General features: G+C 37.3%; 1 protein-coding gene across 1 annotated transcript; it reads right to left on the bottom strand.

The window, feature by feature from the left end:
* Nucleotides 1-715: 715 nt before the first annotated feature.
* LOC114469222 (kinetochore protein NDC80 homolog) lies at nt 716-14217 on the bottom strand. The gene is made up of 8 exons (XM_028456497.1): nt 14075-14217; nt 13726-13922; nt 11858-11947; nt 11678-11770; nt 11470-11600; nt 10450-10552; nt 9781-9905; nt 716-949 (listed from the first exon to the last, which is right to left on the bottom strand). Exons 2-8 carry the CDS (start codon nt 13882-13884, stop codon nt 946-948), a joined length of 705 nt encoding a protein of 234 aa, XP_028312298.1. The 5' UTR covers nt 13885-13922; nt 14075-14217; the 3' UTR covers nt 716-945.
* Nucleotides 14218-15213: the final 996 nt, after the last annotated feature.

Genomic DNA, 15213 nt, shown 5'->3' with positions numbered 1-15213 from the left:
AATGCTGTCATAAATGTTAATAGTATGGTCCTTGGATCAGATACAATCATAATTTTTGTGGCCCCCGCTGTGATAGTCGCCCATCCCTGCACTAGATCTATGCTACAAATGAATAATAATCCATTCCATCTCTGTGGAGTCCTTCAACATCACCTTTTAAAGAAGAAAGCAATAAACACTTGTGTATCTTATTTAAACTTAGGTTAAAGGCAGATTTTCTATCATTCGTCCCTCATTAAACCAAGGTTCGATTAAATTAATCTTTTTCCTGATCAGCCAATCATCACAGTGCACACAAGCTGCAGAGCTACTGTATGTGCTGCTCTCTAGTGTCTTCAATAGAAAACATTAAGTAATACGACTCAATTCATGTCATCACACTTTAGTCTGAAAAAAAATCAGAATTTTTTTTACCAATTGTTTCTTAAATATTCAATAGTCACACTAAGTTTTTTTTTGTTTGATCGTATTATGAAATATGGACAATTTAGTGTGTGTGTAGGGGGGGGGAAACTGAAATTTTGCATATTTATTTATTTATTACTATGCGGAAGTAAAAAAAAAACTTCAAAAAAAATATCAAAGCAATCAGCAGATGCCTCTGAGGAAGACTGGCAGTTTTTAGTGGAAACATGTCAGGAGATCAAAGTGGATTTCCTGAGGAACAGTTTTTCTGAATAAATAAAACTTTAACATATTATAAAAAGAAAGAATCTTGCTGAGGTTAAGCTTTATTGAACACATTGAATACAGTTTATTTATTAACTTAAATGAACAGACATTGAAATATGAAGAGTGGAAATACTAAAAAACACAGAGTTAAAAAGACAAACTTCAAACAGGGAACAATAACGGTTCAACTAAACATTTTTTTTTTTTCAGAGAAAGAAAGAACTTTCAAACATTTCTGTTGTCCCTGTAAAGATCTTTTTTTACTTTATTTTTTTACATATTGTTTGACATGTAGAAATATATTTGTTACGTGTGAAAATGGCTTTACAGATATCTTGAATTAACATTTCAACATGTCAAAATGACATTTCAACATGTTCAAATGTAATTTCCACTAGTGAAAACTAAATTGCTACATGTCAGCCAGACTTTTTAAATGTTAAAAGGCTTGCCATAGACGGCTTGTTAACCAATTATCCAATCAGAGGCCGAGAAGCGAGGTGAAGAGTTCAGTGACCTGCACCTGCACCCCTGTCTGAGTCTCTGACTGCAACACACACAATATAACATTGACACATTTGAAAGAAAAGATGGGCAAATAAAATAAAAAGACTTGCAACTTTATGGAATCACCACTGAAAGTGTGATGAGAGATTTGAAAATGCTAGTATTTATTTTCTTCTTTGTGCATTACATGATTGCTTGGTATAGTTTAATGAAACAGTGAATGGGCCCTGCTTAGTTCTGGTTTAGGTCATGATGACTTTCTACAGTTTATTAACAATTCATGTGCCTTTAATGCAGTGATCCAACGCACACACAAAAAAAGGGGTTAGAAAGGTCACGAACTACATGAAACACAAGAATACTCACACAGGAAGAAACTACTGGTACGAGAAGAAGAAGAAGAAGAAGAAGAAGAAGAAGAAGAAGAAGAAGAAGAAGAAGAAGAAGAAGAAGAAGAAGAAGAAGAAGAAGAAGAAGAAGAAGAAGAAGAAGAAGAAGAAGAAGAAGAAGAAGAAGAAGAAGAAGAAGAAGAAGAAGAAGAAGAAGAAGAAACCTAAAGGAGAAAAACATGTTTATGGAGAAGGAAGCACAACATTTCTTGCCAACAGACACACACACACACACACACACTCATTTCTCATCCTGTGTAAATCCTCCGGTGGTCCAAAGATACAGAAATGATGACATTCATTTTTCTCTTTTATGCAAAGATGGTTATAATAAAATGACTTCTATGGACACCACCTGTGCATACGGGTTCTGAATGAAGTCACTTTAGCTGTTAACACATGGTACCAACCTTTTAAGCTCTTTTACAGTTTTTTACGATTGAATAAACACTAAAATCTAAAGTGTTGCCCAATTATCAAAACCTTACACTCAAGGAGCAAAACTTGGCCCCACATTTGCACCACTGTAAGCACAATGAGTCCGTTCACACTTTGTGCAAAACAATACACACCGTGATTTGAAACACTAACACACACGTCTATGCATTAGACACAGAAGTATATCAAGATGTCACTTCCTTGCAATTCCAAAGCACTGACTGTCAAATGACCACACCTATGAGCCAGTTGATTGAACACTGCCATCAGGTGTGCAAACACAAGATTGCTTAATTGTAGACACACCAATCAGGTTTAAGCACTAGAACAAATGCAGCAGGTGAGTTCACCAAGCTTAACCAAAATGGAAGGAGGAGGAAGAGGAAGAGTGAGGATGAGAGGGGGAATCGGAGGAGGAGAAGAAGAAGGAGGCAGAGGCCGTGGCCGAGGAAGAGGAAGAGGAAGAGGAAGACCTCAAGCAGGAGTAGGTGAAGCTCAAAGGAGAAGAGGTCCAACTTTAAGCAATGAAATTCACGCAACTCTTGTGGACCATGTTGTGAACCATGGATTGACGCTGAGGGAGGCTGGACTGAGAGTCCAGCCAAATCTCAGCAGATTCACCGTGGCATCTGTCATAAGGGCTTTCAGACTGGAAAACAGGTAAAAACATTACCTGTTTACAGCTTCTTACTGTATGCACCCCATATCAGCACTTTTGATACCACTTCCTGTGACATTTTACAGTAGGTTACATGTATTTTGTTCTACATAGGATTGAGGGTCGAGTACAACGAGGAGGAAGGGCTCCCATTTTCACACCACTGCAGGAGAGGGAGATTGTGAATATGGTTTTGGCAAATAATGCCATCAGGCTTGGTGAAATCCAGGCCAATATTATTGAAGACCAAATCATCTTTTATAATGTGAATCAGGTCTCTGTCCACCATAGCTCGTATCCTGAAGGCTCATCAGGTACAAATGAAACAGTTGTACCGAGTGCCTTTTGAGAGGAACTCAGAGAGGGTCAAACAGCTGCGGCATGAGTATGTGGAGGTATGTATTGTTCACTTTAGCACTCTGATGTTGCATACTGCACACATAACCTTTTTTTACATGTAAATGTACTGTACACTAAATCTATGCTGAACTACACAATCTTGTCTTTCACTGTATTTTAGAGAGTTTTACAAATGGATGCTGAGGCCATTCAGCATGAGTTCATCTACATAGACGAGGCGGGGTTCAACCTCTCAAAGGTCAGAAGGAGGGGAAGAAATGGAATTGGCCAGAGGGCAATTATTAGTGTCCCGGGGCAACGTGGGGGTAACATCACCCTTTGCGCGGCAATCACCCAGAATGGGGTCCTCCACCGCCATGCCAACATGGGTCCGTATAAAACACCTCACATCCTTACATTTTTGGACAGAGTATACAACCTCACAATCATAAATAACATGCAGATCCAATACATTGTCACCTGGGACAATGTTTCATTCCACCCTCTGCTCTGGTTCAGAACTGGTTTACGCAGCACCCACATTTCACAGTCCTTTTCCTGCCACCATATTCTTCATTTCTTAACCCAATTGAAGAATTCTTCTCGGCATGGCGGTGGAAGGTTTACGATCTGCACCCCCTGGCTCGGGTAGCCCTCATTCAGGCCATGGAGGAGGCCTGTGACCAGATTGAGGCCACAGCCATACAGGGGTGGATACGGCATGCATGGCGATTCTTTCCCCGCTGTCTTGCAAATGAGGATATCGCCTGTGATGTGGATGAAATTCTCTGGCCAGATCCAGCTAGGAGAAGAAACCAACAGTAGCAATTAATGTGCTGTGTTTTCTTTTTTGGGGGGGTTCTTTTTTTGTACAGGATAAAATGTTATGTTCATGAAAACTAGGAAATGTTTTCTTTTTTCGCCATGTTGGCTTGAGTATATGGAAAAAAATAAATAATATTTGTCAACAGCATTAGTCTTGTGTCCTGTGTGTTGTCTACAGTAATGCATATAAGTGTTCACTGTGTGTATTGTTTTGCAAAAAGTGTGAGCAGACATTGTGTTGACAGTTGTGCAAATCCGAGCGATTCTTTGCAAATTCACTGTGTGCTTCACCCATACTACTCTATGCACTTAGAAGCAGAATTAGCCCAAAGTGTTTAAGGTTTTCAACAGCCGAGTGTAACTGGTGCAAACAGAGTTAAGTCATATGCAACGTGTGTGTTTCAGTTGGTAAAAAAATATGGTTTTGATAAGTTAGTGTATAGTTTTTACAAGAGTGGTTCATTTTGCAAAGGAGTTAAGGTGTTTTGCTAATTGGGTATGTGGTTGGGCTATTCGTGTGTTGGGTTTTGCTAAACAAAACAAAACAATCAAAATTGTGTTTATTCAATCGTAAAAAACTGTAAACATCCTGCAATCACACACACACACACACACACACACACACACTAAATCAGACATAGGTCTAATATGTGCAAACCCCAAAACAAATCCTCAAACATATTTCTAGAAGTTGGAAGGAATACTGTATAAAGCCCAACATAATACACAAAATAACTCCCAAAACACACAAATCGACAGCAAATTGCACAAAGTACACAAAACCACACAAATAATTCTGAAAATACACATAATGACAACAAGGACAGACACAACAACCACTTAAACAAAGTGACTAGAAAAACAACAACACATTACAGAAGAGATACAAAGACACACAAACGGTAATTTACACAAAATAACAGGAAAATACAGAAAACAACAAAAATACAGAAAGTGACCCCAAAAATGCACATACTGACAACATAAATGCAGAAAATGACAGAAAAATACACAAAATTACAACAAGAACACAAAAAATACAAAGTGGCTAAAAAACTGACAAAACAACAAAAATGAAAACACCTTTTCTCCCTGTATTAATGCTCAGATCAGTCATCTATCTATAAAAGCAAGGAATCTCTGTCTGTGTGTGTGTGTCTGTGAATCAGGCTCAGATTGAGCTGAGACTTTCAACATGGCTGCTGCTTGGTTCAAGGGTGTGCAACGTTTGATTTGTTTGAACTGCAATGATACCATTCATGAAGTATTTCATAAAATTGCCTAAAATGCAGCTTTGCAGAACAGCTCAGTGTTTGACAGGTAGTCACGATAACTCAGGATAAGTTGAAAGCTGTGTGGATAATACATGTGTACATGTACACAAACACCTACATATGTATATATTCATACATGCATGGACAGACTGTCTATATAGATAGTATACAGTAGATAGTCTGCCCATACATCTATGAATACAGACTTCCTACAGACACTGCACTAGTTATAATGCTGTCATAAATGTTAATAGTATGGTCCTTGGATCAGATACAATCATAATTTTTGTGGCCCCCGCTGTGATAGTCGCCCATCCCTGCACTAGATCTATGCTACAAATGAATAATAATCCATTCCATCTCTGTGGAGTCCTTCAACATCACCTTTTAAAGAAGAAAGCAATAAACACTTGTGTATCTTATTTAAACTTAGGTTAAAGGCAGATTTTCTATCGTTCGTCCCTCATTAAACCAAGGTTCGATTAAATTAGGCAAGGCAAGGCAAGGCAAATTTATTTATATAGCGCATTTCATACTCAAGGCAACTCAATGTGCTTTACATGATAAAACATTCAATTGTTTAAAATCAATAAGAACATTTAAATCAATAAGAACAATTAAAATCATCAGTAAAATCAATTATCAGTAAAATCATCATTACATCAACAACATGACAAAAAATCTCTCTCTCAATCATATGCAGTAGAGAAAAAAAGTGCCTTTAACTTTGATTTAAAAATGTTCACATTGGATGCTGACTTCAGCTCCGCTGGCAGTTTGTTCCACTTCTTTGCAGCATAACAACTAAAAGCAGCATCACCATGTTTACTGTGAGCTCTGGGCTCCACTATCTGACCTGTGTCCATAGATCTGAGAGACCTGCTGGGTTCATACCTGACCAACATGTCACTGATGTATTCTGGACCAAACCCATTCACAGATTTATACACCAGCAGCAGAACTTTAAAGTCTATTCTGAGGCTGACTGGGAGCCAGTGTAAAGACTTTAAAACTGGAGTAATGTGCTCTGACCTCTTTGTTCTGGTTAAGACCCGAGCTGCAGCGTTCTGAACCAGCTGTAGCTGTTTGATGCTCTTTTGGGGGATTCCTGTCAGAAGACCATTACAATAGTCCAGTCTGCTGGAGATAAAAGCATGGACCAGTTTCTCCTGATCTTTCTGAGCCATTAAACCTTTCACTCTGGAGATGTTCTTTAGGTGGTAGAAGGCTGTTTTTGTGATAGATTTGATCTGACTGCTGAATGTAAGATCTGAGTCAATCAGAACACCAAGGTTTTTGACTTGGTCTTTAGCTTTTAAAGATCGAGACTCAAGATAATTGCTGACAGCAGTCCTCTTTTCCTTGTTACCAAAGACAATCACCTCCGTCTTGTCATGGTTTAGTTGAAGGAAGTTTTCACTCATCCAGCAGTTTACTTTTTCTAAACAGTCACACAACACCTCAATGGGACCATAGTCATCTGGGTTCAGTGATAGATATAGTTGTGTGTCATCTGCATAGCTCTGATAATCAACCTTACAGTTCTGTAAAATTTGTCCTAAAGGAAGCATATAAAGGATAAACAGAAGAGGTCCAAGAACAGATCCCTGAGGAACCCCACAGGACATTGGTAATCTGTCAGATTCAAAGTTTCCAATGCTTACAAAATAGCTTCGCTCCTCCAAGTATGACTTAAACCATTGCATTACTTTTCCATTTAGTCCGACCCATGTTTGCAATCTGTGCAACAAAATTGTATGATCTACAGTGTCAAATGCAGCACTTAGATCCAACAGAATGAGAACAGATACTTTTCCTGAATCAGTGTTCAACCTTATGTCATTGATCACTTTGATCAGATCAGTTTCTGTGCTGTGATGAGAACGAAAACCTGACTGAAATTTATCAAATATTTTGTTGAATGTTAAGAATTGACTCAGTTGGTTGAAGACCACCTTCTCAATGATCTTGGCCATGAATGGAAGGTTCTGATTGGTCTATAGTTAGCCAGTATAGAGGCATCCAGTGTTCTCTTTTTTAACAGCGGTTTCACAGCAGCTACTTTCAGGGATTTTGGTACGGTGCCTGATTGGAATGAGCAGTTAATTATCTGACACAGATCAGTGACAATTGACTTTACAACAGTTTTAAAGAAGTTTGAGGGTATTGTGTCAAGGCAACACGTTGATGGATTCAGCTGCTGAACAGTTTCCTCTATTGTTTTTGGGTTCACTGTAATAAACTCTAACATTGTAATTGACTCATCCCTCAGTGGTTGAAGCTGTTCAAGCTTTTTGTGATTTTGCTGGTTTGTTCTGATGTTTCACCTTATTGATTGTATTTTTTCATTGAAATATACAGCAAATTCATTGCATTTTCCAGCTGACAGTAATTCAGGGGCTATCTGATCTGGGGGGGTTGTGAGCTTTTCAATTACAGAAAACAACGTGCGAGAGTTGTTGACATTTTTGGCAATAATTTCAGAAAAGTATTGCTGCCTTGCTTTGAACAAGCCATCATTGAATTTTCGCAGACTTATTTTGTATAGTTCTAGATGAATTTGGAGTTTTGTTGATCTCCATTTACGCTCAGCTCTTCTACAGTCAGATTTCAAATTCTGCATTATCTCAGTCCTCCTCCAAGGTGTTTTCTGTGTGTTTGGTTTTCTCTTAGTTTTGATTGGAGCCACCACATCTATGACATTACAGACGTTTCTATTATACTCATCCAGAAGATCATCAACTGTCTCAGCACTCAATGTTGGTGTCATTGCTATGGCTTCCATAAACTGTGCACTTGTGTTCTCATTTATGTACCTTTTCTTTAAACACACATAACTAGGGGGAACAGATGTTACAGTCTCTAGGTCAAAAAAGACACAGAAATGATCAGATAGAGCTAAGTCTCTTACATCAACAGCAGAGATATCAACACCTTTAGAGATAACCAGATCCAAAGTGTGACCTTGAGTGTGTGTCGGACCAGTCACATGTTGTGTAAGACCAAAAGTATCCATTAAAGCATACAGTTCTTTGGAAGTATTGTCCATGTTATTGTCTACATGAATATTTAAGTCACCTGTTATTATTAAAAAGTTGTATTCAGTGCATACAACTGACAGCAGTTCAGCGAACTCATCCATGAATTCTCCAGAATATTTTGGGGGTCTATAAACGACTAAAAACAGAACTCTTGAATCACCCTTCAGTAAGAATGACATATATTCAAAGGAGATAAAATCACCAAATGTTATTTCTTTGCACTGAAATATTGATTTAAAAATGGCAGCAACTCCACCACCTTTCCTGCAAGTACGACACTTATTTAAATAAATAAAGTCTTGTGGCGCACTTTCATTGAGAATAGTATTACTGATACCATCATTCAACCATGTTTCATTAAGAAATAAAAAGTCCAAGTGATGTGTCAAAATAAAATCATTAATTATTAGTGACTTGTTAACAAGAGATCTAACATTAAGAAGAGCTAATTTTAAAAACTTTACTGGAGACACTGGTGGACTTTTTGGATGACATGTTATAGGAGTCAAATTTTTATCTCTATAAAGCTTTTTGCTTTTCTTTAATTTCACAATTTTACCTGTGTTACCTGTCACCACAGGAATTAAAGAAGCTGCATTAACTCCATAAGGCCCTGACTTTTTCTGGTTGTTCCTAAAAATAGAGCTATTGCAGTCTAGACCCAGCACACATCAGACCTGTGTCGCTCTAAGTTGAACACAGCTGGCCTGAGGAGAAGAGTGATCCTGAGCCTGGTATCTTCGAGGAGGGATGGGTGGTGCAGATTGACCATGGTGGGGTAAAGGGTGGGGTGTCAGTCTTGTGCCAGCCAGAACCAGCTCGTTCATCTGGGCAGTTAAATCCAAGAAGGCAGGGGTAGGAGAGAAGCTGGATGAGGTGGAAGTAGGTGAATTAATTAATCTTTTTCCTGATCAGCCAATCATCACAGTGCACACAAGCTGCAGAGCTACTGTATGTGCTGCTCTCTGGTGTCTTCAATAGAAAACATTAAGTAATATGACTCAATTCATGTCATCACACTTTAGTCTGAAAAAAAAAATCAGAATTTTTTTTACCATTTGTTTCTTACATATTCAATAGTCACACTAAGTTTTTTTTTGTTTGATCGTATTATGAAATATGGACAATTTAGTGGGGGGGGGTATTTTCATAGGTTCTTATTTTTCTTCCATTTTCAGCTTCTAATTTCTCATAATCTACAGCACATAGGAAACTGAAATTTTGCATATTTATTTATTTATTACTACGCGGAAGTAAAAAAAAAAAACTTCAAAAAAAATATCAAAGCAATCAGCAGATGCCTCTGAGGAAGACTGGCAGTTTTTAGTGGAAACATGTCAGGAGATCAAAGTGGATTTCCTGAGGAACAGTTTTTCTGAATAAATAAAACTTTAACATATTATAAAAAGAAAGAATCTTGCTGAGGTTAAGCTTTATTGAACACATTGAATACAGTTTATTTATTAACTTAAATGAACAGACATTGAAATATGAAGAGTAGAAATACTAAAAAACACAGAGTTAAAAAGACAAACTTCAAACAGGGAACAATAACGGTTCAACTAAATATTTTTTTTTTTCAGAGAAAGAAAGAACTTTCAAACATTTCTGTTGTCCCTGTAAAGATCTTTTTTTACATATTGTTTGCTTTGGACATGAAGTTCTTCACTGTTTCCTGCATCTTTTGTAGAGAAGCTTTGTCCTCTTCCACAGCCTTGGAGCAAATCCTCTGGATTCGACTGTGAAGATCCTCCAGACACTTCTGTTATAAACAGGAACCACAACATACATCAATAAACACCACGTTAGAACCCAAACTTAAATATTAAACAACAAACAAACCACATCAGGTACTATAGTTCAGGGTTTATCAACCACTGTGCCGTGGAAATAGTGATTCATTGGCCGGCTGATTTAATCGACCCATTTTTGCGTGTTTTACGTGTATCGGCATCAGCCAATGCGCACTGCTGCGTTCGTCAATTATGAATACGACCTAAACCACAGCCTCACCAGTTTAAACATTTGCTATTTGTTTTTCCCTAATAATCAGACTCATTACAAGCAAAAAAAACTTCCTGAAATCATCAATAGCTTCATTGTCTGGTTGTAGTTTCTTGAAGATTTCCTTTTAAAACTGACGGAAAAAACAGGATGAAAATCCTGAAATGGGAATGGCGACCTCCTTATTATTTCTAAAGTTATTTTTTATTGTTTTTTTAAACAAAATGAAGCAGAAACTGCATGGGTGGAAATGAGCTGCTTTTCTAGTTCTTACTGTGATTCCTGACAAACAGAAGTGTTACCTCTGTGATGGACAGGTCATTGGCAGCGGTGGTAAACACAGAAGCCAGGTTGTTTGCTACTGTTCTCCGTTTCTCATTGGTCTCCTGCAGCACCAGGTGGTACCTACACGTTAAAAATAAAACACATGACCAACATGAGAGCAAAGCATTAAAACTAACTTATTGACTAAAGCCGAGAGACAAAGGAGCAGAAGTGAAAGTAATGGATTACAAGTACTCACGTTACTGTTGCTTTTATGGGTGCTTCTGAGTATATTTCTAAATCAGTAATTTTACTTGTACTTAAGTATGTTTTAAAAGAAGTCATTTGCTACAATTCTACACCCAACCTTTACTAAGTAAATTATTATTCTATTTTTTTTTTCGTTTCATGGTCTCTCCATAAAATTAGTTCAGGCAGGCACAAAAGTCAAGCTAGCCTTCATCTGTCAGTAGCTGTTAACAACTGACAGCATCCATCCCCTAATCAGTTAATCATCCAGCTGATCATGTTCTAGTTGGTCTCAGCGTTGCATTTAAAACACGGCAACACGCCTACTTCCGCACACCTTTGAATGTAAACGCCTCGCAACCCACCCCCACCCAAGCTCCTCCTCTTCTGTCTAATTAAACTGTCTTTTGTTGCCATCTAAATATCTGGGCTACTGTTCCAGGGGGTCCTGCTGACCGCTCTCTCTGCTTATGCCTCTCCTTGTAGCTCATGGAAAAGCAAATGGGAGCTGCAGAAAAGTCATAATAATGACAGCGTAATGTCAGCCTTTATGAAGAAAACTTTAAGTAGAGTGCTACCCTTTGTTATATATATTTTTTCTTTATACAGCATTTTATTTTAACTAGATTTAGATTTGAGAAATTGAAAGTAAAGAATAAAGTTGTTAAAGACTGTGTTGCATTTTATTTTGAAAAAGAAAAATTAACATATATAAAATATATTTTCAATCAGAAATGATTTTTAACACATTCCAGGTGACCCCTAGGTTGAAAACCACTGCTCTAAATGCACGTTTCAGTGTGACTTACTGTTGCTGTGCTGCCTTCAGCTGCTGCACAGCCTCATGATAAATGAAGTTCAGTTTCTTCTCCAGAAGTTTGAGGTGATTATCAGCAGACTCCTTTTCTTCTGCCAAGTCCTGTTCTTCTCGCGTTAGCTCCTAGAAATAAAATTAAAAATAGAATGAAGTCTGGTGGAGGTCACAGAAACACTTCTGTGTGATGACGAAGGCTGTACCTGCATCTTAGAATCCAGACGTTCGTCCAACTTGCGGATCTGCTCTCTGAGCTGCTTCAGGTCGTTGGACTCATCCGTGATGTTAGAGTTTTCCTACACACACACGCACACAGCAGGGTTTAATCACTGAGCTTTGACTGTAGATACAAAACAGAGGAAGCTTTATACACGCACACACACCTGTTCACACGACTCCTCCAGGCTGAGCTTCATGTTGGACCAGCGACTGATCTCCTCCTTCACGTCACTGATCAGTTTCCTCAGCTTGATCTGACGCACAGAGCACAAGCTTTTAATATCGTGTGTCAAACCTGAGGCCCGGGGGCCAAATCCGACCCTTTCGAGCCTCCATTGTGGAGTAAGGGTTCAACGATTAGTCGGCATTGTAGATTACGTCATCAAGCTGTGGACAGAGCTGATCATTGTTTTTCATGAGGAGTGGCTCATTGCACCTTTGATACATCTTAGCTCAGAGTTGTATGTACGTTACGCCCTCAATGTAGCCAAGAACGGCCCTAAAAACCTTGTTCCACGGGGCCAACGATGCCTCCAAGTCTTTTGTCTTTGTTATTCTCTGGAGCGGTGTTAACGGGAGCGCCGCACTCTACCTGAAGCTGCCATACAAGTTACATCACGGACCGTGACCAGACCACACCCCCCCCTAAAGTGAACCAGTCTAAGTTCCTCTGTCAGATTCACCCAAAGTAGCAACAATTATGAAGTGGAAACTGGACTAAAGCTAACTAAGCTAAGCTAACCCACCAACACAAAGACTGGGCTAAGAGCTAACACTAACAACTTCATATAAAAAGTTTATATTAAAGAATAAAAAGACTATTGGAGTTATTTTTGTGCTTTTTTTTCATTATAAATTAATTATTTACAATAACACTAATAGAGTGATCCACATGTATGTGTAAATGCTATTACTGAATTAGATTCTAGTGATGATATATTTATTGTAATTTGTGTTTGTAAGGAACCTGTTTACACTTAAAGTTGTAAATGCTTTTATTTATTTATTTTTTCAATTTATCGTAATTTTTATCGTTACATGATAAACAGCAGACATTATTGGGATACATTCGACCATCCCTAGTCTGGGAGCATTTCACCCCCGACACAATAAAAAAAAAGCATTAAAAGATTGGACAGAACAGCGTTAAAAAACATTAACTTATATTTATAGACAATATAGTGTAGGGATGAACATTTAGAAAAAGATAGCTAATAGTCATATGTCTATAGCATCTTATATTTAACCCTCCTATTATCCAAGTCAATACAACAGTTGACTTTTTTTATTTGGCTTTATTTCTTGTGACTTTTTTTGATTTTGATTAAGCATAAAATTATCACGATGACATTTTTTTTCAATGTGCTGAACACATATTGCACGCATTGGTGTTCCTCTGGGGTCAATTTGAACAAACTCCTCACACACACACACACAAAAAAAAAAAATAAAATTAAAAAAATCATATCAAAAAATTCTAAAGCCCAGATAACTAAATAGGAGGGTTGATTGAAACTTTATAGTGAATAACCTGAAATATGTTACAAAAAAGCAGATAAAAATAAGTAAATAAATATGCTTATAAGAGGAAAGAGAGGATTACCAACATAAATCATTATGGTTCATTCTGTGAGAGTCATGAATTACCAGATTAGAAAAGATTTGGACAAACGATTTTCCAGATACACCAACTCTAAAACTGAAAGTGTGACCTGATGGTGGCACTGCAGGAAAGGTCAAAGGTCATATCATCACCACAACCAATAGGGTTTATACTCTAATGGTTATTGATGTTGTCAGTAAATTTGAGACGATTTGGATGAAAACTATTCAAAATAAATGAATTCTAATTTAAAAGTTTGTCCTGATGGTGGCGCTAGAGAACAGGTCAAGGTTTCATTATCAAGGAATTATTTATGGATTCAACAAATAAACAACAAAAACTTTATTTTTATGAAAATCATTTTCTGGAGATAAATATCCCTGGGATCAATCTGTAAAATATGATATTTGATTATTGATTATAAAGTACCTTCTCCTTGACTTTAGCGATCTCTTTGTTCCACTTGTGTTCAGCATTTTCATGAGACTTTGTGAGGCTGGAGATGGTTTGTTGGAGTTCTCTCTTCTCTCTGTTGATTCTCTCCACATCTGCAAACGTGAACTTCTGGTTCTGCAGGAGATGCTGCATCTCATCGCTCTCCTGTTTTAGAGTTTCTAGAAGACTGACTAGAGAAGTCAAACGGCAGAAGTAAAATACATTAAAGTACATTTAGGTAACATAATGTTATGGCTTATGATGCACCTATAATATCAGGTCATATTCATCATATTTAGATAAATATGTGGAGTAGAAACATGATGATGCTGCTGCTGCTTACGATTTGTCTCCAACTCATCTTTAAGTTCTAAGTCTCTGCTCTCCTCCAGCTTTGCTTTTAAATGAGTCCAAGCTGCTCCGATAGCTGTGGAGTTTCTGTAGATCTGCTTGAAGTTTGACTTTTTCCATCCTCGTAGTCATCAGACGGTCCTGTTCACAGCAAGAACGTGGTTTGGTGTCACTGACACATTTTCAATTTCACTTTTTGAATGAGGTTTTGTTCTTTTTTTTAAGTGGACTCTACACCAGAAGTGGGCAACTTCTATCACAGCGGGGCCCACAAAAAGGGCCACATATCAACATTTATGGCAGGATTCCGAGCATTAATACAGGAAATAACAAATACTTTTTTTTAATCATAATTTGTGTGTTTTTCTGTCATTCTCTGTATGTTTGTTGTTATATTGCTCGTTATAATTATTTTTTGTGCATTTCTGTTGTCTCTGTGTATTTTTCCTGTAAAGCGTACGTTTTTTGTCATACTGAGTATTTATGTTGTCATTTTGCATTTTTTTGGAGTAATTTTTGTGTATTTCTGTTGTCGTTTTGCTTGTTTGTTCGTACTGTGTGGGTTTGCGGAGTCATTTTCTGTGTTTTTCTTGTCTTTTTGTGAACTTTTGTTGTCATTTTCTGTGATTTTGCATATTTTTTTTGCATATCATTTTCAGTATTTTTCCTGTAAAATGTATGTTTTTTGAAATCATATCGAGTATTTCTGTCATCACTTTGCATTATTTGGAGAAATTTTTGTGTATTTCTGTTGTTTTGCTTGCTTGTTAGTACTGTGGGTTTACAGAGTAATTTTTTTGTGTTTTTCTTGTATTTTTGTGTACCCAGGTTGTGATTTTCTGTCATTTTTTGGAGTAAGTAATTTGTGTATTTTCCTTGAAAAATTTATGTTTTGGAGTCAGTATTTACTGTATGTTGTCATTTTTGCATTTTTTTGGAGTAATTTTTGTGTATTTCTATTGTCGTTTGCTTGTTTTTTAGCACTGTGGGTTTGTGGAGTAATTTTTGTGTTTTTCTTGTCATTTTTGTATTTTTGTTGTTGTATTGTGTTATTTGGAGTAATTGTGTGTATTACTGTTGTCGTTTTTGTTTCTGTGTTTATTGGTTTTCTCTATTTTTGGAGTATTTTCA

The sequence above is a fragment of the Gouania willdenowi genome, chromosome 9 (genome assembly GCF_900634775.1).
Source record: "Gouania willdenowi chromosome 9, fGouWil2.1, whole genome shotgun sequence".
NCBI classification, from domain to species: Eukaryota; Metazoa; Chordata; class Actinopteri; order Blenniiformes; family Gobiesocidae; genus Gouania; species Gouania willdenowi.
This window is presented reverse-complemented; position numbering and strand designations above follow the sequence as displayed.